We start from the raw sequence: 24,563 nt of genomic DNA on the forward strand, positions 1-24,563 counted from the left end.
ACACCTATATCCGGGATTCAAGCATTACAAAAATGATCCATCTAACCTAAAACATTTGTGCCCCCTTAATATTTTGAAATAAAAAAAAAAAAAGGGATGAAGCCTAAAGTAGGGGATGCAGGTTCCAATCCTAGCTCTGCCTTTCTTGGATGTGTAACTTCAAGAAAGTTGCCCACTCTTCTGAGCCTCTCTGTCCCATCTGAAAAACAGGAATAATAACAGTACATTTCTCATTTAACACTCACTAAGAATCCAATAAAATGCATATGCATGATTAAAAAAACAATATTAAATCATCCAATTCATGAACATGAGACATGTTTCCATTTATTTATATCTTCTTTATTTCAGCAGTGTTATATAGTTTTCATTACATAAGTTAGTGAATTTCTAAGGATTTTATTCTTTTTAATACTACCATAAATGGAATTGTTTTCATAATTTCCTTTTTTCATTTTTTATTGTTAGTGTATAGAAACACAACTGATGTTTGTGCATTCACTTACATTCTGCTACTTTTTTGAATTTGTTTATTAGTTTTAACAGTTTTTTGTGATATCTTTAGGGTTTTCTCATACAAGATCACATCATCTGCAAACAGAGATAATTTTACTTCCTTCTTTTTAATGTGGATGTCTTTTTTTCCCCCACCAAATTATTCTGGCTGGAACTTCTAGGACTGTATTAAATTAAAATGGTAAAAGTGGGTATCCTTGCCTAGTTCCTAATCTTAGAGGAAAAGCTTTCAGTTTCATCATTGAGTATCAAATTTGCTATGGGTTTTGCATATATGACTTTTAAAATGTTGAGGTAATCTCCTTCTATTCCTAGTTTGTTGAGTGTTCTTTATCATGAAACAGTGTTGAATCTTGTCAAATGCTCTTTCTACATCAATTGAGCTGATCTTTTTTTTTTTTTTGCCCTCATTCTGTTAACGTGGTGTATTTCATTAAGTGATTTTTATATATTGAGACATCCTTATATTCCAAGAATGAATCCTACTTGGTCACAATGCATAATCTTTTTAATATGCTCCTGAATTATGTTTGCTAGTATTTTGTTAAGTTTTTTTTTTTTTGCATTGATGTTAATAAAGGATAATGTCTGTAGTTTTCTTTCCTTGTACTGTTTTTACCTGGCTTTGGTATCAGAGTAATGCTGGCCTCATATAATGAATTAGGAAGTATTCCTTCCTGTTCAGTAATTTTGGAAAAGTTTGAAAGATTGATATTAGTTCTTTAGATATTTGGAAGAATTTACCAGTGGACCCATCATATCTGGGGCTTTTTATTGTTGAGAGATTTCTGATTACTGATTCAATCTCATCACTAGTTTTAGGTCTACTCAGATTTTCTAATTCTTCATGATTTAGTATGGATAGATTTTCTGTTTCTAGGAATTTGTCCATTTGATCTAGGTTCTCTGATTTTTTGGTGTACAACTGTTCATAGTACTCTCTCATAATCATTTTTATATATGTGTATGTGGTAGTAATGTCCAAGATATCATTTCTAATTTTTGCAATTTGAGTCTTCTCTCTTTTTTTCTTAATCCATCTAGCTAAAAGTTTGTCAATTTTATTGATCTTTTCAATGAACAAACTTCAGGTATCATTGATGTTCTCTATTGTTTTCCTATTCTATATTTTATTTATCTCTGCTCTAATTTTTATTATTTCCTTCCTTTTGGTAGCTTTGGATTTAGTTTTTTCTTTTTTCCTAGTTCCTTAAGTTGTAAAGTTAGGTTGTTGATGTATTTCTCAATTTTAAATATGTGTTCATAGGTATAAATTTCTCCTTTAGTACTGATTTCACTGCATACTATACATTATAGTATGCTGTGTTTTCTCCATTGGTTGCTTTTTTTGTTTTGTTTTGTTTCATTGTTTTTTGTTTTTTGTTTTTTTGAGACAGAGTCTCACTCTGTTGCCTGGGTGAGAGTGCAGTGGCATCAGCCTAGCTCACAGCAACCTCAAATTCCTGGGCTCAAGCAATCTTTCTGCTTCAGCCTCCCAAGTAGCTGGGACTATAGGCATGCACCACCATGCCTGGCTAATTTTTTTTCTATACATTTTCAGTTGTCCAGCTAATTTTCTTTCTATGTTTAGTAGAGATGGGGGTCTCACTCTTGCTTAGGCTAGGCTGGAACTCCTGAGCTCAAACGATCTCCCGCCTTGGCCTCACAGAGTGCTAGGATTACAGGTGTGAGATATCACACCCGGCCTCCATTGGTTGTTTAGGATTATGTTTATAAATAAATTTGAAAATTTTCCAGATTTACTTCTGTCATTATTTCTAATTTCATCCTATCGTGGTCAGAAAAGATACTTTGCATGATATCCATCTTTTAAAATCTATTTGGACTTCTTTTGTGACCCAACAATGTGGTCTATCCTGGAAAGTTTCCCATTTGCACTTGAGGAAAATGTGTATACTGTTTACCTTGGGTAGAGTGTTCTGTATATGTCCATCATATCTAGTTACTTTACCATTGGTTATCTGATGATTCCTTACTTCTCTTTTGTGTGGGTTTCTATCTATTATTGAGAGTCAGGTATTGAAGTCTCAAGAATTATTGTAGAATTGTGTATTTCTTTCTTTAATTCTTCAAGGTTTTGCTTCATGTTTTAATGGCCTGTTAATAGGTGCATAAATGTTTATAATTATTATATATTCTTGTGTTGTACCTTTTATTAATGTCCTTCTTTGTCTCGTGTAACCTTTAAGTTTATCTTGCCTAATATTAATATAGCCATACCTGCTCTCTTTTGGTTATTATTTGTATAGAATGCTGTTTCCCAATATTGTTTCCTTTCAGTTTCAATCTATTAATGTCTTTGGATCTAAAGTGAGTCTTCTTAGACAGTAGATATGTTTTTTTAATTCATTATACCAATCTCTATCTTTTGATTGGAGAATTTAATCCATTTACATTTAATGTAATTACTAATAAGGAGGGACTTAATTCTGTCATTTTGCTATTTGTTTTCTATAGGCCTTACAGCTTTTTGGTTTCTCATTTCCTTGATTACAGTATTCTTTTGTGTTTAATTGATTTTTTATAGTGAAACATAAATTCATTTCTCATTTCCTCTGGTATATACTCTACGGCTATTTTTTTTTCATTAACATAGGAATTACATTTAGCATCCTAAAGTTATAACACTTTAGTTTAAATTTATGCCATCTTATCTTCCACAACATGCAAAAATTCTGCTCCTTTAAATAGTTCCATCCCCACCCCCCTCAGCTGTTGATGTCACAAAATTATATCTTTATACATTGTTTGCCCAAAAATATAAACTAATAATTCTTTGAAGTGCATTAGTCTCTTAAGTTATGTGGAAAACAAAATGTGGAGTTACAAACCAAAGTTATAATACTAGCATTTACATTAATAATTTTTTTAAAAAAATTAGTCTCTTGAAGAATGTAGAATACAAAAAGTAGAGTTAAAATTGTTACAATAGTACTAGTTTTTGTATTTGCCAATGTATTTACCTTTATTTCTTCATACAGCTTCAAGATATGATCTAGTGTCCTTTCATTTCATCCTGCAGGACTCCTTTGAGCATTTCATGCAGGGCAGGTTTGTTGGGAGCGGTCTCTGATTACGGGTGAGCACATAGCCAATAGAATCATTGCTGGGAGCCTTGTCAGGGCCTTCTACCAATCACTTCCCGCCACGACTACCTGCAATGGTATATAAGCCCACTGTCCTTCCTGTTCGGGGTCTCTCGCCATGTAACTAGACTAGATGCCTCATTAAACTGCTGTTGGAAGAACTCCAGTTTGTTGCGTCGTCCTTGCAGGCGAGTGCGGCGTGACAAGTGGTGCCGAAACCCGGGAACTTCTCGCACCGGCGGAGACGACCTCTTTGGAGGTGAGTTCAGAACCACAGCAGCTGGGGCGGCTTTATTTTGGACCCCTGCCCTCTTCTGACGCCGGCACCGGGTGCTTGTGACCTACCCCATGGGGAACTCTCCTAGTTGTCACCTGTTGCGGGCCCTGCGGGGTCTTCTGGCCGCCCAGGAGCTTCGTATCCCTGACCGTGTCCTGCGCCATTTTGTGCAGGACGTGGACCGGGTGGCCCCATGGTTTCTCCACTCGGGGTCTTTAACGATTCCGAGTTGGGATAAGCTAGAGCAGGACCTTTGCCGTGCCCGAGAGTCTGGTCCCCTTTGGGAGTGTGTTCTCCCTGTGTGGGCACTGGTGCGCTCCTGTTTAGAGGACAACCGTTGCAGCGGTCCGGTCCGGGAAGGTCAGCAAGTACTCAGTGATTATCAAGATAGTATGTCTGAGAGAGGCAAAGTGGGTACGGCTCGGCCGGGGCGGCCGAGGAAAAGGCCGGAAAGGAAACGTAAGTCCGCGGGTAAACAGGAACGGCGGGGACGCCCGCCGCCTGAAAGGGACATGGAGGAGGTGGCTCTCAAAATGGCCTCCCTCCACATGTCGGCTTCCTCTTCTTCCTCTTCTTCCTCTCGTCCTTCTTCTTCCTGGTCTTCTTCATCGTCTCGCTCTTCTTCCCGTTCGCGTTCTCGCGAGGCGGAGGAGGGGCTGTCTCCGCAGGAGAAGGCGGAGCTGGAGGAGGCGGCGGCTAGATATGAGGCGGAGCGTAATCGCCTGCCCCCGTACACTACTGCCCCTCCTTTTCCCGTTGCGGGATCCGCCCCTCTAAATATGGAGGGCGGAACCTCGTTTGTGCCTCCCCGAGCTAGAAAGAAGATACAGAGGGAGTTTGCTTTCCCCGTCTTTGAGGACGCTAATCAACATCGCTTTCACGAACACCTAGATTACAAGCAACTAAAAGCTTTGGTTGAAGCTGTCAAGGCTTATGGGTGCAATGCCGCTTACACCCGTGGCCTACTGGAACGGCTAAGTGCGCATGCCATGACCCCCAGTGATTGGGCTGGTACCGCGCGGGCCTGTCTATCCATGGGGCAATATTTAGATTGGAAATCCATATATCAAGAAGCCTGTATTAATCAAGCTCGGCAGAACGCGCAGCAGGGCCAGCCTGCCTGGGATGCCGATATGCTCTTAGGACAGGGTCGTTGGCAGAATAATCAGCTTAATTTTCCCATTCAGGTCTATGGCCAGATTAATCAATTGGCTATAAGAGCCTGGCAACAACTGCCTAATCGTGGGGAAGTTGCAGGTAATTTAACCAAGGTCATCCAAGGCCCTGCAGAACCGTTTTCTGACTTTGTGGCTCGGATGGTGGAATGCGCTGCAAGGATTTTCGGCGATGCCGACTCGGCTATGCCATTAGTGGAACAGTTGGTTTTCGAGCAGTGCACGAGAGAGTGTCGTCATGCTATTGCCCCTTGGAAGGGAAAGGGCCTCAGTGCATGGTTAAAAGCTTGCAGAGAAATTGGAGGCCCTCCCACCAATGCGGGCTTGGCGGCTGCCATCCTCGCCGCTAAGGACACTTCCGAAGTGACTTGTTTTAAGTGTGGCCAACAAGGACACATTCGGAGACAGTGCAAAAGCCAAAATACCCGCTCTATGGGACCTCCACGCTTTCGGTTGGAGTCCCGGCCTTCCATACTGGAAATCTGCCATCGGTGTGGTAAGGGCCGTCATCGAGCCTCCGAGTGTCGGTCAGTCAAGGACCTTCACGGACGCTGGCTGCAGCCTTTAACCTCCACACCTGGTGCTCGTTCTAAAACATTTAACCAGCCAAAAAACGGGAGGAGGGGCCCTCGACCCCAGGGACCACGAATGTATGGGGTCTTCCAGCAGCCACCGGTCCAACAGCCACTGGTGCCCCCGCAGATGCAGCTGCCGTCCCTGGTGCCCCCAGGGTCCGGAGAGCCACTGCGGGTTCCGCAGGACTGGACCTCTGTGCCACCACCCACTCAGTATTAACCCCTGGGATGGGATGTCAGCCCATCCCTTCTGATTTTCGAGGTCCTCTCCCGTCGGGATCGGTGGGGTTAGTGCTAGGTCGTTCCTCCTCTACACTGCGAGGCTTAGTTATTTACCCAGGAGTTATAGATTCAGATTTCACAGGCACTGTTCAGATTTTAGCCTCGGCCCACAGAGGTGTAGTATCTATCTGCCCTGGTGACAGGATTGCTCAGCTGTTAGTATTACCCAGTCTTCATTCTCATTTTCCCAGTGCTCCCTGTCCTCGGGGGGAGGGGAGCTTTGGTTCCTCGGGGGGTGTAGGGGCATATGTAACCCTTGAGTTGGGAGAGAGACCAACACTTACATTACAAGTTCAGGGCAAGTCCTTTTTAGGTATCTTGGATACCGGGGCAGATTCCAGTGTTATGTCCAGTCAATGGTGGCCTTCCTCCTGGCCCACTGTTCCCTCTACACATAGTCTGCAAGGCCTCGGATATGCCTCTGCCCCGGCCATGAGTGCATCCCGTCTCAAATGGCGGGACTCCGAGGGTAATGAGGGTTCATTTCAGCCATATGTTATGCCTATACCTGTCAACCTATGGGGACAGGAAGTGTTAAAGCAAATGTCTTTTCGGTTGACTAATGAGTTCTCTCCACAGAGTCAACAGATGATGCGTGCTATGGGCTGCGTTCCTAGAAAAGGACTGGGCCCCCGGCTACAGGGCCGAGCGGAGCCCGTTATACCTGAGCCGCGACCTCCACGACAAGGGCTGGGTTTTTCTTAGGGGTCACTGAGGAGCAAGCTATACCCATACCGTGGCTAACAGCGGAGCCGGTCTGGGTGCCTCAGTGGCCCCTGCCTTCAGTCAAACTTACTGCCGCTCGAGAGTTAGTCTCTGAGCAGCTCCGCATGGGCCATTTGGAGCCATCTCGCTCTCCCTGGAATACACCAATCTTTGTTATCAAAAAGAAATCTGGCAAGTGGCGGCTCTTACATGATCTCCGCGCAATCAATCGCCAGATGCAGCTGATGGGGTCAGTGCAGCGTGGCCTCCCACTTCTGTCCGCTTTGCCTAAGCATTGGCAACTTCTTATTGTTGATATTAAGGACTGTTTCTTTTCCATTCCGCTACACCCCAATGATCGGGAGCGTTTCGCTTTTACGCTTCCATCCCTTAATCATCAGGAGCCTGATCAGCGATACCAGTGGAGGGTCCTGCCTCAGGGGATGGCTAACAGTCCTACCATGTGTCAGCTGTATGTGGCGGCAGCAGTTTTCCCTGTGAGGCAGGCCTTTCCCTGTGTCCAGATTCTCCATTATATGGATGATCTTTTGCTTTGCCACTCTGACACCTCAGTGATGCACAAAGCCTATGCCGCCTTGTGTGACAGCTTATCTTCTTTTGGCCTAACTTTTGCCCCAGAAAAGGTCCAGGAAGGCGATGTAGACACCTTCTTGGGGGCTCGTATCGGTCCCTCTTCTATTCGACCCCAAAAGATTGAAATTTGAAAAGATTCTCTGCACACTCTAAATGATTTTCAAAAATTACTTGGCGACATCAATTGGATTCGCCCCTTCTTACATCTCCCAACCTCTGAGCTGCGCCCTCTGTTTCAAATATTGGAGGGTGACCCTGATATACTGTCCCCCCGTTCGTTCACCTTTGAGGCTCGGCAGGCTCTCGCTAAGGTCGAGGAAGCTCTTCAGCAAGCTCAGTTGGTCCGCATCCAACCGGACCGCCCCTTTTCCTTGTGCCTCTTGCCCTCTCCCGTGGCGCTCACGGCAGTACTCTGGCAGGACGGGCCTTTGCTGTGGATTCATTCACATGCTTCTCCGCGGCGTGCTATAGAACATTATCCTACGCAGGTTGTGGATTTGGCCTTATCTGGGCTTTCGTTGTCCCTTTCCCACTTCGGTATTTACCCTACAGTTATTCATTGCCCATACACCAAGTCCCAGACTCAAGTCCTTTGCTCTTCCTTAAATTCTTGGGCAGTACTCTGTTGTATCTTCCCAGGAGACATAGATAACCATTACCCTAAACATCCCCTTCTTCAGTTTGCACTTCGCAATCAGCTTATCTTTCCTCATCTAACTTCCCCTGAGCCTCTAATTGGGGCTACCATTGTTTATACTGACGGGTCATCCACAGGCACCGGTAGCTATGTAATCAATGATCAGGTGTTTACGGCCCGCTTCGCTTACTCTTCTCCCCAGCACGTTGAATGTGCTATCATTGAATTGGTTCTCCGAACCGTGCCAGAGCCCCTTAATATAATCTCTGATTCTGCTTATGTTGTTCAGGCTGTCCGTCACTTGGAAACAGCCATTCTCTTAACTCTCGCAGCACGGTGTTCTCCTTATTCTGTGCTATCCGTGCTGCCATCCATTCGCGCCGGTCCCCATTTTTTATAACGCACATTCGGGCCCATTCCCTTTTGCCGGGCCCCATGGCGCGCGGCAATGCCCTGGCGGATCATGCCACTCACGCTTATTGGGTTGGCTCTCCGTTGGAGGCAGCTCGCCAGTTTCATTCTCTATACCATACTCCTTCACTGACGTTACGTCTCAAATTTGGCCTCTCGCGGGCAGCCGCACGCGATATTGTGCTGCAGTGCGCGGCCTGTGCACCTTTTCGTCCAGCACCTCATGTAGGTGTCAATCCTCGTGGTCTTCGGCCACTCCACTTGTGGCAAATGGACGTCACTCATTACTCCTCCTTTGGTACTCTTTCTTATGTCCATGTTTCTGTTGATACCTGCTCTGGCATAATTCATGCCACTCCCTTGACAGGTGAAAAGGTAAGTCATGTCATCACCCACTGCTTAGAGGCTTGGGCTGCCTAGGGTAAACCTCAGGTTATCAAAACTGACAATGGCCCTGCCTATACCTCACAAGCTTTTCGTCAATTCTGCACACGCCTAGGCGTGGAGCACCGCACGGGCCTTCCCTATAACCCCCAGGCCCAGGGTATCATAGAGCGTGCCCATGGCACCTTAAAGGCCTATCTCAAAAAACAAAAGGGGGAGACGGGGACGAGCCCTTTGGGCTTACGTACCCCTAAGCCTGTGCTCTCTCTCACCTTGTTCACTTTAAATTTTCTTTTGCTGGATGATCAGGGGCGCTCTGCTGCGGACCGCCACGCCAACCCCGGTTCCCCTTTATCAGAGCAGGTCTTGTGGAAGGATGTCCTGCTTAACAAATGGAAAGGCCCGGATCCGGTTGTGAGCCGGTCCAGGGGAGCTGTCTGTGTTTTCCCGCAGGACACTCCTGATCCAGTGTGGGTCCCGGCACGCTTAACGCGGCGAGTGCAGCGGTTGGCGGATGTGGAGGATGCAGATGATGGGGCGTCCGCTGCCAGGGATGCTGCTGCTCCTGACCTTTCTGCTGCTGGCCGCATCGGTGACGACGGACCGGCGCTGGGCCATCCTGTCGGTGTTCCCGAGACCGATGCCGGTGACCCATGATGCCCAGATCTTCCCCCAGCTGTTCGCTACTAATGCCTCTTTGGGCCTTGCCAATCTTACATGGAACTCCTCCTCAACATTTGAGACGTCGGTCCACGCTATTCAGCAGCGTAATCTGTCTTTCCCCTCCACACCTGTTTGCCTCTGGCCCCCTTTTATCTGGATCACTGCTACTTCCTCTGGTCCTGGTGTTCTCAATTGCTCCACGGCAAACTGCTCCTATGCCCGTTGCTGGAATGCCTCCAGCCAGTCCATGGCAATTGTTGCCCGTATGCCTCGGCATATTCCTTGGCCGGTGGAGGCTCCTAGCTTCTTGACCCTTTTCCGACAGCGAAGAGATTTTGGCGTTACTGCAGCTGTAATTTCCACATTGGCAGTGACTGCCGCACTGGCAGCCGCTACGGCTGCAGCGGTAGGCTCTGTTCAGACAGCACAGACACTGAACAACCTATCGGCATCTGTGGCTATAGCTCTGGACACACAATCCGCCATCAACGCGCACCTGAAGGGTGGTATCATGATACTGAACCAACGTGTGGACTTGGTCCAGGAGCAAATAGATGCCTTATGGCAGCTGGCACAGCTGGGCTGCGAATGGCGTTTCACAGGACTATGCATTACCGCGGTACCGTTTGATAATGCTTCCGCCGCGGCCAACAAGTCTCGTCAATTATCTGCTATGTTGACAGGACACTGGTCTAGTCAATTTACCGCCTTGACCCGGCAGTTGCAATTGGAGATCACCCACATTAACTCCACACGCCTGGACTTGACAGTGACCAATGGTCTCTTTCCTACATTTCAGTCAATAGTCCGAGGACTTCGGGACTGGGCTGGCCTGGGGTCCCTAGGGTTCATGGGGATCCTGGGAGCAGGTTTCGTGATCTGGGGGTTCCTGCGCGTTCGTGCACAGCGCCGCAGGGACCGAGTGGTGGTTACCTAAGCCCTAGCCGCCCTCGAGTGTGGTCAATCCCCTGGCATCTGGCTACAAATGTTACGCTCCGAAGGTCAAGACCGCCTCCCCTCTCGCACAGCGTGACATGGCCCATGCACTCTGAGGGGTTTCCCCATTGCACCAGATTGTGGTGTGTCACCCCCTTACCAGCCGTTGCACCTCCCAGAGTCTCTGCTCATTGCACGGGAGACGGTGGCCTTTGCACCTGCTTCAGGGACTCCACCCCCTGGATCCGGACCTTGAGGTTGGAGTCCCCAAAGCTTGTGTTGCAAAACAAAAGGGGGAGCTGTTGGGAGCAGTCTCTGATTACGGGTGAACACATAGCCAATAGAATCATTGCTGGGAGCCTTGTCAGGGCCTTCTACCAATCACTTCCCGCCACGACTACCTGCAATGGTATATAAGCCCACTGTCCTTCCTGTTCGGGGTCTCTCGCCATGTAACTAGACTAGATGCCTCATTAAACTGCTGTTGGAAGAACTCCAGTTTGTTGCGTCGTCCTTGCAGGCGAGTGCGGCGCGACACAGGTTTAGTGGTAATGAACTCTCTCAGCTTTTGTTTATCTGGGAATATCTTAATTTATCTCTCACTTTTGAGGGACAGTTTTGCAAGATATAGGTCTAGTTGATGGTGCTCCATGGGTCCCTTAGGCTCTGTTTGCTTTTCTTCAATCTTTTTATTTTTTGTTTCTCAGACTCAATAATTTGACTTTTCTATCTTCAGGTTTGCTGGTTCTTTCTTCTGCCTGCTTAAAATCTGCCTTTGAATCTCTATAGTGAATTTTGCATTTCAGTCATTCTATTTTTCTATTCTAGAATTTTTTTTGGTTTCCTTTTAGGTTTTCTACCTCTTCATTGACATTTCCATTTTTTTCATACCTCATTTTCTTGACTCTCTACATTTTCCTTTAGTTCTTTGAGCATCTTTACGATAGCTGCTTTGCTGATTTTCTTCAGTTCTATATAGATTCTTATTATCAGCCCTTTATCAGATGTGTAGAAAGCAAATATTTTCTCCCATTCTGTAGGTTGTCTATTCACACTAAGGACAGTTTCCTTGGCTGTGCAGAAGCTTTTTAATTTGATCAGTTTCCATTTGTTTACTTTTGTTGCTGCTGTGATTGCTCTGGGGGTCTTCTTCATAACTTCTTTACCTAGGCCAATGTCTAAAAGAGTCTTCCCCATATTTTCTTCCAGAATTCTTAAGGTTTCACGCCTTAGGTTTAAGTCTGTTATCCAATGTGAGTTGATTTTTGTGAGAGGTACTGGTGGGACTGCAAATTATTACAACCCCTGTGGAAAGTAATTTGGAGATACCTCAAAGAGCTAAAAATAGAAATACCATTGATCCATCAATCCTGCTACTAGGCATCTATTCAAAGGCAAAAAAAGATGTTTTATAATAAAGACATCTGCACTCGAATGTTTACAGTAGCACAATTTACAATTGTAAAGATGTGGAAACAACCCAAATGCCCATCAATACATGAGTGGATTAATAAAATGTGGTATATGTATACCATGGAATACTAACAACCATAAAAAACAATGATGATCTAGCACCTCTTATATTATCCTGGATAGAGATTGAGCCCATCCTTCAAAGTGAGGAATCACAAAGATGGAAAAACATGCATCACATGTACTAGCCATCAAACTGGTACTAATTGATCAACAGTAAGGTGCTCACATGGTAGTAATACTCACTGGGTGCCAGTCAGCAGTGGGGCTGAGGGGTGGGGGTAGAGGGGATCAGGGTTGGGGGAGAACCCAAAGCTAATGGAGATGGGGCACACTGTGTGGGGGAAGGACACACTTGTAGCCCTGGCTTGAGCGAGGCAAACACATTTCATGTAACCAAAATGTTTGTACCTCCATAATAACCTGAATGTAAAAAAAGAAAAAGAAAAAAAAAGATAGCTGCTTTGAAGTCTTTTTCTAGTAGATCTGCCATCAAATCTTTCTCAGGGAAAATTCCTGTTGATTTATTTTTTTTCCTTTGAATGGGCCATACTTATTTCTCTATACATCTTGTGGATTTTTGTTGAAAAATGTGCATTTGAGTCAAATAATATGGTAACTTTGGAAATCATAATTTCCACCTTCCCCAGAATTTGTCAATTTTTTTTACATATTATTAGGGATTTTTTGATTGTTGCAGGCTATCTTTGTGCCAAAGATCACCCTGAGGTATAACTTCAGGTCTTTACTGAACCTGCACATTTCTCTCTGCCTGTGCAGTCTCTTTCTACTTTTCCTTGTACATGCAGTTGCTTTCAATGTCCTAATGTGTAATGTCTGGCTCCCAAAAGGGGAAAAAGAGAAAAATGAAGGGGTATATGGAAACAGTGCCAGCCTTGTAAATACATTTCAGCTGGGGGCTGGGGGTGTGTGTGAAATAACAATGGCTGCCCTCCTCGTTGTCTACACCTATGTGATTACAAAGCAGCAATTAGCAATAAGAACACAGATCCCTAATATTTGGAGGACTGGGATCTTTTTGCCCTCCCCAGCTCCTGCAAGCTATGTGTAAACAACTCTAGGAACACATACACAGCTGCCTGCCACATGGCTTGGGGTGAAGGCAGTAGCTGCTACTGAGATAAGAGCTGAAGCTGACAGAAATTAACCACAATATACAGTTCAAGCCTTCCCCTGGAAGTTGAAAGCTATCAGTAGACTCCATTGTTCCAAAATAGTTATATTAGATTCTGCTAGATTGTTGTTTAGGTGGGGAAACATTCTTGGTCCTTAATAATTTACCATCTTGCCAGAATCTTCTCTCTGAATACTGTTAAGAAAATAAAGGTTTCTTTATTGGGGGTGGGAGGTTATAGCTATCTTTACAACTACTGATTAAAAAATAAAATAGGTAAATAAACATGTGAATTATAAATCCATATCCTAAATATTGCTTTCAACTTTTTTCTGAAGTATATCTCAGTGTATCAATAAGTAATTCTATTTATCAGGAGAAAACACTATCATCTATATGACTAGACAGTGACTGAATACTGTTGTGCTGTCAATAATCAAATAAAGTCAGTGGTCCCATAAACATCTTAACCTTTGATTATTAAATTGACTATCAAAACTCTAGACAAACATGATTGAACTGAAAGATAATAATTAAAATTTTCATAATATAAAACGTAAAAATATTCAATTTTCTCACAAATGCATATCATGCAGGTCTGTCTTTCTAGGGGAGCTTATTTCTCTTCTACCTTAACATATGCACTGTGAAATATATGCAGAGTCCATATTCAGTGAAAATCCAGAAATACTATTAAATTAGTTGTTAAACTAAGCTTACATAAATTAGCAGAAAATTATGTTGACATAGTATATGAAGTAAGATTTAGTCAGCTATAGCTGGTGAGAATTACGTAAGTCTGCCATTCTTCACCCAGTTTTAGAAAAACGAATCAGACAATTTGTACAATTTACATCCATCTTCCACTTCCTCTAGAAAGAATTTAAGAATGTCTGCATTGTTTACTATACATTAATTTTTGTGTAAGTGGTCTTTTTTTCTGGAGGCAGGGAGTGTGCTTTGGATCAATGTGGCACAGTATAGAGATAGCATTTGTGGATATAGGAGCTCCAAAGCAGAGAGGACCATAAAAGATTAAATACCTGGGAAGTATAGGCAATAGAACTGTAGGTTGGAGTCCATAGTATCTGCATGTCCAAGGGACAGGGAAATCTCAGCTACCCTTAGTAAGAGTAAGGTCAACTTCATGAGCAACTGGAAGGTCTCCCATCCTTTAGAAAGGAGGAAGGGAGCACAGAAGGAATACTCTTTCCTGTCTTCTGCAAATTGCCTGCAGGAGTGTCTAGAAGCACATCCAAAACCTCAGAGCAGAGAAGGTGCCTCATATTAAGATGACTGGGTCACAACTACCATGAAATGGATTTATGTGGTGTTATTCCATGCTTAAATAATTTTACTAAAACAGCCCTCCCTTCTAGCTATTTTCAAGTTGAATAATACAAAATACAAAGGTATAGTAAAACCACATTTTAAAATACTTCAAATTTCCACAGGTTTAATTTTACTGTGGATTAAACTGCATGCTTTAAATATATACACACTTATATGTATACCCAAATATGTATATGTTTCACCATAAAACAGAAACAATCCAAATTGGGTCAATGTATATACATTTCTGATATCTACTTTCTAGCAGGTTTCTAATAAAAGCATGATTTGTAGATATAAAGTTTCAATATTAGATTATAAACACAAACCATTGAATTGATTTATACTTATTAAACCAAATCCTTGGAAATAGGTCCAGTTCATCTATTCTCATCAATCCGAAAACCCAGTCTATTCATTAATTGCAGTGTGGGATTTAAAGTTTCAAAAAATTCAAAAAGATACTACAGGAGTTAGTATAATAAAATATTCCATTTGAAATTTGAAAAGCTGGTTGCATTCCATAATTAATTTTCCCTGTGAGCTAGGGCTACAACTTAAGAGTCTTCTCCAGAGAATTAAAAAATTACCAAATGATAATCTTAAAATTATTTCAAAAGACAATTATGTAAAGTCTTCAACTGGTTTTTATTATATTGGCATTAGGAAAATAAAATGTAAAACCCCTACAGATATTTAATATCCATATTTTCTTTGAAAATTGCTTTAAAAATACAAATATTTAAATTTGACCAAATAGTATACATTATTTTGTTTATATGAACCTAAAAGTAAATAATTATACATCTTTTAGGATCTGAGATAAAAATGAACATAATTAAAAACAAGTACAATAAGAATAAAGTTTTGATGTTACTGTACCTACCTTTAATGTGATACTATAATGTCCAACAAATGTTGCATTTATCCATGATCTTGAATGAGGATCACCCAGGAATTCTATGTGATACCGTTCAACATTTCCATCCAGGTCATAGGTCACATATGTCCCTTTAAAAGGATCAGGGCAAAGTATCCCTGGCCAACTTTCAAAAGAAAATATTTTTAATTATTTTGATGCTTTACAAAAGGCAGAAAACACATTCATCACATTCATATATTAAACTTTCTCTTTTGAATTTTGATGACTTTTTTCATAAAACATAAACATATTCCTATATATCTCTTAAAGGTGGGATATTCATTTGATACAAGTAATAAGTTGTATTTTTGTAGCTATAGAAAGTTTGAAATAGTCACAAATTTAAGACACAGATAAGATATAAGAGGGAAGAAATATAAAGCAAAAAATGATCTGACCTCTAGGGTCAATAAGAGACAGGCACTACTGAGAGGAAAGAAAAGAGAAAAAAAGATTCACTAGATTCATGGAACAGTTGAATTAACTCTAACCAACCAGAATGATTAATTACCAAAATGTTAATCCACTGGCACAGCTTCTGACGGAGTGGGAAAGAGCTAATGTTTCCTGAGCCAGGGCTGCCAAAGGAGTACTGGTAGCTCAGGCTGTGATAACACTGTGGAGTAAAACTGCTGTGGGAAAAGCACAAATAGAGCTCAGCAATTCTATACTGTCCTTTTTGCCCCACCCCGATCTGCTCCACTGGCAGATGACCAAATTGTTAAAAATTCTCAATAGTTAAAAAAAAAAAAATTCTCAATAGTGAAAATAAAATTTATCGTTCATTACAAATAAATCTTTAGAGGTATATTATTTCATGACATAAACCTCTAGAAATTCCTTCATGTTTCATTTTTCTCTTTGGATATTCATTTCCCACTTTTGTCCCTTTCTATTCTTCCACTTTGTCTTTTGGATTTACTTGGTCTGATAAACAAAACTAAAACAATATTTCCACATGGAGTCTAAACAGGAAAGTAGAGAAGTCCTTAAAAGACCTCTGAAGTGAGGAAATCTACACTTAGGAGATTATTCATTTTATTTCTTTTATAATATTCTGTTTTAAAACGAAGTTTGAAACAAATAAAAAACTTACAGGTACATAATCATCTTAAACATTCCTGATTATAGATACAAATAAAAAAATTTAACACTAAGAAAATTGGAATTTTCAAGTAATATATTCACTCAATATTTTTAAAATAACATAATTTTAAATAGTAAAAGTTAGGAAAAATTCATTTAATGTTATTATAAAAGGAACTGAGGAAGAACATGACATATTTTAAAAGCTGTCCTGAAAAAAATCTGGGGTGGGGTAGAATTGGAAGAGAACAGAACTCTCTTTTACTGAGGCAAGTTAACACCTTAACTGCCATGTGAGTTTTATTTAATTCATGCTAGTTGTGAGCCCCGGGGCCTCATGAAGCATATGCAACTCAGATATGTCTTCACCTTGGGAGCCGTGAGAACTATTTTTCAAGTTGCACATAACTCAGACAGAGAAAACAATAAAAAATAACAATTTTTTCATTAAATTAGAATGGATCATTTTGTTCTCAAAATTTTTATTCTATTTTTGTAATAAAACACTGTAGCCCCAAGGAAAAAATTTTTTTCTAGTGTGGCAGTCAATGTGTTAATGTCAGTATTGCCGGCACTCCTTTCAGACTTTATCACACCAAGTCCACTCATAAACCTGATGAGGTAGGTATTTGTTATTTTCTTTATTTAAATGAGAAAACTGAGTCTTGGAGATATTATACAACTTTCTTAAGAAGACTGTTCATAAGGCATGAAGACATGATTCAAAAGAGGTCTTTCTGATGCCAAACCCCAAATGTTTCCACTAGACTAGATCATAGTCATGGCTCAGAAGCAGGACCAGTACTAAAGAAAATGAAAACATAGGGAGGCTACATTCAACTCAAGAAACAAAAGGACTTCCTTCAGAAGAGTTAATTATCCCAGAGATGGAATATTCAGCCTCATAACTTATATTTCTTGGCCAGTTAAGAGCCTAAATAACCATTTGGTAAAGGGTACTGAAGTGTGTATAGTGTGTAGTGTACGATGTGTGTATACTGTGTATGTGTGTGTGTGTAAGAATGTGGTTTGCGTATGGGAGTGGGGGAACTCCATGATCTCTGAAGGTCTTCTCCAGCTCTATGATAAGATGAATTTAAGAAAGTGTATCTTACACCATAGACAAAAGTCAAGTTACTAAAATAACAAAATGCATTTATCAAACATTTGGCTAACAAGAAATGCTACTGTATCAAGACCAAGCAGAGAATTATGGTGTACCTAGTGTAATAACATTAAAAAATATATAGAAAAGGGCCCAAATAGCCAAAGCAACCTTAAGCAAAAGGAACGAATATGGAGGCACTACTTTACCAGACTTTAACCTATACTATAAGGCTATAGTAACCAAAACAGCATGGTACAGGCACAAAAATAGACATAGACCAATGGTACAGAAGAAAGAACCCAGATACAAAACCACCCACATATAGCCATCTGATCTTTCACTAAATAGTCAGCAATATACACTGGGGGAAAGAATCCCTATTTAATAAATGGTGCTGGGAAAATTGAATAGCCACATGTAGAAGATTGAAACAAGACTCACAATGGGCCATAAAACAAGATTAAGTGGAACTGACTATAAGAGATTTAAATTAGAACCCAATAAAGTACAGTAACATCCTGCAATATTTGGTAATTTAAAAACACACTACTAAATTACGCATTTCAAAGAGGAAGTCAGAAAGAAAATCAGTGAATATTTCAAATTGAATGGTAAGACACGATGTATCAAAATTATATACACAACCTAAACATTTGTACCCCCATAATATGCTGAAATAAAAATAAAATAAAATAAAAAAAATTTGTCAGATATAGCTAAAACAGTACTTAGAGAGAAATTTATAGCTTTAATTGCCTATACTGGGAGGGAAACAAAAGATGTGAATTAGTTTACCTAACTTTCCAATTTAAAAAACTAGAAAAAGAATAAATTAAACCCAAAAAAGTATGGGGAAAATAAGGATGAGATCAGAAATCAATAAATAAGAAGGATTAATAAAGAAAAAGTTGATTCTTTGAAAGGATTTTTAAAATTCATAAACCTAGCAAGACTATATCTCAACAGTTTATTATAAAACAACAAAAACTTTACCTTGGAAAATTCTGTAATTTTACCAAAACCAGGCTTCCAAGAGGGAGCTGTGAATAGACAATCTTAAATCCACTTTGATGAAGCTGAGACTCTTCAGGAAATTCTTCTTCAGAAATAGAGCACTCATTGTATCTTGGATCAGCATTCATGAAGCAGTACCATGGTTCATCATGATCAACTTTGGCTGCATCTTCACTTGACAACAATCTCCATTTCAAACAACTTTCATTGTCACATTGAACCCACACTTTGTTTACATACATGCTGTTTTCCACCGAGGAATCCGTTGCACTGCTACAATATTCAATTATCTTACCATCCATTTTTTCTTTTTCTATTAACGCATTTAATCTGGACAATAAGAAAGAGGAAAATAAAAGAATAAGGATATAAGAAGAGAACATTCAGACCAAAATCAGAGAAATTTCTCTTTCATATATTTTATGCTTACCCCCTTTCTATCCTGCAAAGGCTATATATGTTGAACATGTTATGTTTCTACCTACCCATAAATGAAGGGGAAAAAAAGAAACATCAATCTCTCTGAGCATAAAATGCTCAAAAATTAAAAATAAGAAAAGTACAATGGAGCAGAAGAAGAGTACAGTTAACTATAATTTCTATTAACCTACTACATAGGACACATTTGGTAGATATCCAATACCTTTTTGCCATAATAACAGCTAAGCCTCACCGAATGCTGACTATGCACCAGGTATTATTCTAAGTGCTTTATGTGCATGGCTCATATAGTCTTCCTAACAACCAACTTCATTATGCCCATTTTTTATAGAGAAAACTGAAGCTAAGAAAAGTTATTTAAGATCTAAGAGCTAGTACATGGCAGAGTCGGAATTTAAATGCAAGCAGTTTGGTTCTAAATTCTGTGATCTTACTTACTAGGCTGTACTGCCTCTTGGGTGTATATACAGCATGACTTGATGATCCTTTTCTTTTTCCAATTCTCAGGAAAATCAAGTGCAACAAAATATTTCACCAAATGAACATTTGAATTTTTTAAACAATTAAAGGAATATTTTGTTTATATAGTTTTGCCTTTTATTGATTATTAAATTTTTCTCAGAGCTTTTTTGTTATGAAAATTTGAAACATGTAAAAAGTTAAAATTATATAATTAAGCCCCTCAATTCCAGCTTGGATAATAATATAGATACTAATAAATTAATATAACTAAAAGAAAAGTGAAACTAATTATTGGCAACTTATTTTGCAATACAAAGCCTACTTGTTAAAAAAGTCTTTGATGCACCATATTAATGAATTAATAAAATTAATTCAAGCATAAGCACTATTTAAAGAACCCTTTAATCTGTGAGTTAATCATATATATAGAAACTCACTTATACTTACTTGTCATATGCCTTACCAGAGCCACTGAAAATTGTTTTAGAAATTTGCCAATATGTTTCAATAGCCATACTTCAAAATTTTTGATCTATTAATCCCACCCATGTGAATGTATCCAAAGAAAATAAAAAAGACCAACTCATTCATACAAAGACCAAAAATATTCACTGTAAAACTTTATAATATTGAAAGAGTGAAAAAAAATCTAAAAACAGGAAGAACCAAATGTAGTAGAAAGGTAAGTATAAAATTTTACTAATGATATGTTTGTTTTAATTTGGTTAATTCTTTAATTGACAAGGACATTTATAAGGAACAAGATTGCAACAGAGATTGTAATGGATGGGTTACCAGTCAGAGCAGAAGTAGTTGAGTTCAGACTTTGAAGCCAGATAATGTGGGAAAAATTCCTGGCTCTACTACTCACCAGCTGTATATTCTTGGGCAAGTCATTTAGCTTTGCTGGACCTTCACTTCACACTTGGTGTATTTTTCTTAAATGTGTGTGTGTAACAGTTCTGTTGCTTTCTGTTTCTATATTTCCATTAAAAACTTCTTATATATTGTCTTACTATCCTGGTTAACACAAGTATAATATTGACCAGAAGCCATGATAGTAGACTCTTTATAATTTTAAAGAGAATGCTTCTAATATTTGACTAATTAAGTATAACGTTGGGAGTATGGTTTTTGTAGAGACCATTAAAAGGTTGCAAAGAGTTGTTTTCCTTCAATTACCAGCTTACTTAAAAAGACTTTGTTTTTGCCAATTATAAAGTAGTGTGGAATTTTATCAAATGCTTTTCTGCATATACTGAAATGAACAAATGTTTTGTCTTTTAAAATATGTTAACTAGGTATATCATATTAATGGATTTATGAATGATAAACCATACTTGCATTCTGAATAAACCCTACTTGGTCATGCATGATGAGTTTTTTAAATATACTTTGCTATATTCAGTTTATTAATAAAGATTTTTTCACATATGTTTATAGATAAGATTTATCTACAATTTTCATTTTTCCTTTTGTCTTTGACTTTCATATCAAAATAGTCTCATAAAATGAAGTAAAAAATGCCCCCTTTTTTTGAAATTTTGCCTAAGGAAGGAATTTTCCTATTTTGTCACAAATTTTATGAATTTTAGCATATCTACCATATTTCTCATTATGTTTCTTTCACTTTGAAATTGTTTTTATTTCAGAATATTATGGGGGTACAAATGTTTAGGTTACATATATTGCCTTTGCCCGGCCCAAGTCACTTTGAAATTTATTTATGCTTTCTCTCTTTTTTCTTCATTTTCCATGTCAGAGCTTACTAAACAATTGGAATTTGAGTCTCCTTATTTATTTTTTAGATTTCCATTTATTTAATAATTGAACTTTTCTTGTTTCTTTCCATTTCCTTTAGACATTCGTCGTTGCTCTTATTTTTCTCTTGAGTTGATGTGTATAGTTAATTCATTTTCAATCTTTTCTAATATGAGCATTGAAGGTTATACATTCCCCTCCAAGTATTGCTTTATTATTAGTTCTAAATATCCAATTTCTATTCTTTTTATCTTTGAGTGATGAGTTATTTACTTTTTAAAAAATATTTCAAAATTTCGAAGTATCAGTATTTGGAGGTTGACTTTTTATTAGTGATTTTTAATGTAATTGCATTTTGGTAAGAGTAATCTGTATGACATTGATTTTTTTGGATTTTGTTTCATTTTGTGGGCCTATTTACAATACTTGTGAATGTTATATGTGTACAATAAAGGCACAAGGTCTGCATTTAACCATTATACCAAGCTCTACATCAACCATTTTAAATTAAGTTTGCTTTATGATGGTGCAGTTAAAGTTTTCTCTATCCCTACAAAATGGATGATGTATCAATTACTACAGGGCTATGTTAAAATCTCCCATAATAATTATGGATTTGTCAATTTATTCATGTAATTTTGTCAGTTTTTTGTTTATTAGATATATACACGTTCAGATTTGTTACATTTGCCAGTGAATTCTTCCTCTTATTATGCAATGATGCAATTTATCCCTAATAATGCTCTTTGCCTATGAAAATATATTTGGTCCACTATTAACATAGCAATCAAGAGAGCAGTTATGTTTTTGATTGGTTTGATCCCAATTATACCATCCCTTTACTTTAAACCTTTCTAATATTATGGTTTTAGTCTCTGCCTCCTGTAAACTGTACATAGCTGGGATTTGTGGTTTTATCCAGTCTGAGAGATGATCTGCCAACTGGTGAGTTTAGTCCATTTACTTTAATTTTGATACAGATATAGTTGCATTTTTTGTGCCTTTTATTTATTATGTTGTTTCTTTCCTTCTTTCCTCATTTTCTAACTTGTATTGAAATAATTTTCTTTCTTTCCTCTACTGGTTTTGGAAGTTTATATGACATTTCTATTATTTTAATAGTTACCCTTAATACTACTCTTAATATCTGACTTAACAAGGTCTAAATTAATCAACATCTCTACCTTTCTCCAAAATAACAGAGTGCTTTAACTCTGATGCTCTTCTTGTCCTTTATGTCATTTCTTTCTGACATGATAGTACTTGTTTGCATTTATACCTCAAAATTAGTCATTATCATCACTAGTGTTTTTTACAGTCAATGTTCACTTAGATTTTTCCATATATTTTTCAGTTTCTTTGTCACCATCATTTATTACAGCTTATTTCTTTCTCTCTTCTAATTTCAATTTCATTCTGCCAGACAGATCCCTCATTGTTTCAGTAATGATACTGAGTGGTAAACAACTCTATTCACCTTTGTTGGAGAAAAAAGATTTCTTTTTTGCCTGTCCTTTTGAATGACAGTTTAATTGATTGAGTATAGATGTCTAGGTTAGCAGATATATATATATATTTTTTTTTTTTTGAGACAGAGTCTTGGTCTGTTGCCCGGGCTAGAGTGCCATGGTGTCATCCTAGCTAACAGCAACCTCAAATTCCTGAGCTCAAGTGGACTACAGGCATGCGTCACCACATCCAGCTAATTTTTTCTATTTTTAGTTGCCTAGCTAATTTTTTCTATTTTTTGTGTTTAGTAGAGAGGGGGCGTCTCACTCTTGCTTAGGCTCGTCTCAAACTCCTGAGCTTAAGGGATCCTGCCTTGGCCTCCCAGAGCGCTAGGTTTACAGGCATGAGCCACCACACCTGGCCCATTTTGGGATGTTGAAGAAACTATTCCAAAATGTTTTGTCTTCTATTTTCACTGTTGAGAAGTTTTTGTATAGATAGGTTGCATTTTCATTGCATTTGTTTTTAAGATATATACTTTATGTTTAGTAGTTTGATGTTTCACTGAAATGTGTTTGCATTTATTCTGTTTAGAGCTTGATGTGCTTCTGTATTTACATGACTTGTCTTTCATTTGCTATCAAAAATCATCAGTCATCTCTCTAAATATTATCCTTTTTTTTTCTATTCTCCTCTGGAACACCTCTTAGATATATGTTGACCTTTTGATTTTATATTCTAATGTCTTTTAAAATAACTTTTACATGTTTATTGCCCTGTGCTATATTCATTGTAATTTCTTCAACTCCTCTGCCCTCAGTTATGTTTAATCTATTGCTGAATTTTTAACTTCAAAGTCCTTTATATACATAGAATTCTATTTTCATTCTTTCATGAATGTATATTATATTTTTCATAGCATCCTTTTCTTATGTATATATGATGTAATAATGCTATTAGCTGAGTATGCCAAATCTCTCCCCTGGTAGATTACTTCCTTGTAATTTCTGTAATTTTGTAATGTGAATTCAACTTTAAACAGATTTTATCTGAGAAATACTTCGTGGCTTGAGATGAGATGTATTCATTTAGGGAGGTTTTGCATTTACTTCTGCCACCTGCCCTAGGAGCATCACTGGCATGGGATCAATTTTTCATTAATTTTTTGGATGTGAACAAGTTCCTATTGCAAACAAGTAATATAAATTTAAATCCCAAATTCTCTAGAGGTGATGGATTTGCAGAGCCTATGTCAAGACAGAAAAGTTTCTTTGTATTCCCTTGTTCTAATTTTTAAAAAAAGTTTTAAATCTACTCTCTCTCATTGTGTGTAGCCCTTTGAGAGACTGGGTTATAAGCAGGTTATTTCAGATCCAATTTCTCACCTCATTATCACTCCAAACCCCATCTCTTGTCATCACTAGCCATCAAAACACAAACTCTTAGATTATGAGCTCTATCATTTACTCATCCCTCATCTCCCTTTTTCCCACTCCCAAAGGAAAGAAGCAACAGCAATTCAGTTGCTAACTTCTCTAGTTTTTAATTCTCTTCTTTGGTTATTTTCCCTTACTTTCTCAAGTGATAAAATATAAGAAACATCCTTGGCTCAGTGATGCAAGCAAGGATGTTTCCTGTATTTTATCACTTCTGGTTATATGTAGCAGGGATGAGGGCGAGGATATTCATGTTATTAATATGTGATTTATGTTGCCAGATATGGCAAAGTATATTGCCAGAACTGGTAATCTGTACACACTTTTTATGTAGGAATTTAATTGCATATTCTGTATTATAGCTTGCCTTTTTTCACCAAATGATATATTGTGAATATTTTTCAATTACATGAAATATTCTTCTACAATACAATTTTTAATGACAGCACAGTTCTTCATTATATAGATGTACCAAAAATTACTTTAGTGATATCCTTTATGTTAGGCATTTAGAATATTCACAATTATTAATATAGAGAACACTGAATAAATAACTTTGGTCAGTTAGTCATCCAGCCAACAATTTTTTATTGAGTGTATACTATACGGTAGACACTTTCACAGGCAATGGGAACAGAGTGATAATGAAGGTAAATGTGGTTCCTGCTCTCATCCTCATTCA

General features: G+C 38.9%; 1 protein-coding gene across 1 annotated transcript in view; it reads right to left on the reverse strand.

The window, feature by feature from the left end:
- The window catches only part of ZCWPW2 (zinc finger CW-type and PWWP domain containing 2), a 117,251-nt gene that overhangs the window by 74,262 nt on the left and 18,426 nt on the right, over positions 1 to 24,563 (reverse strand). Inside the window, exons 2-3 of the mRNA XM_045558603.1 lie at positions 18,312 to 18,662; positions 15,089 to 15,248 (exon numbers count right to left, since the gene is read on the reverse strand). Coding sequence (XP_045414559.1) covers positions 15,089 to 15,248; positions 18,312 to 18,662 — 511 coding nt within the window. The remainder of the gene's footprint in view (positions 1 to 15,088; positions 15,249 to 18,311; positions 18,663 to 24,563) is intronic.

Source organism: Lemur catta, chromosome 1 (assembly GCF_020740605.2).
Source record: "Lemur catta isolate mLemCat1 chromosome 1, mLemCat1.pri, whole genome shotgun sequence".
Classification (NCBI taxonomy): Eukaryota; Metazoa; Chordata; class Mammalia; order Primates; family Lemuridae; genus Lemur; species Lemur catta.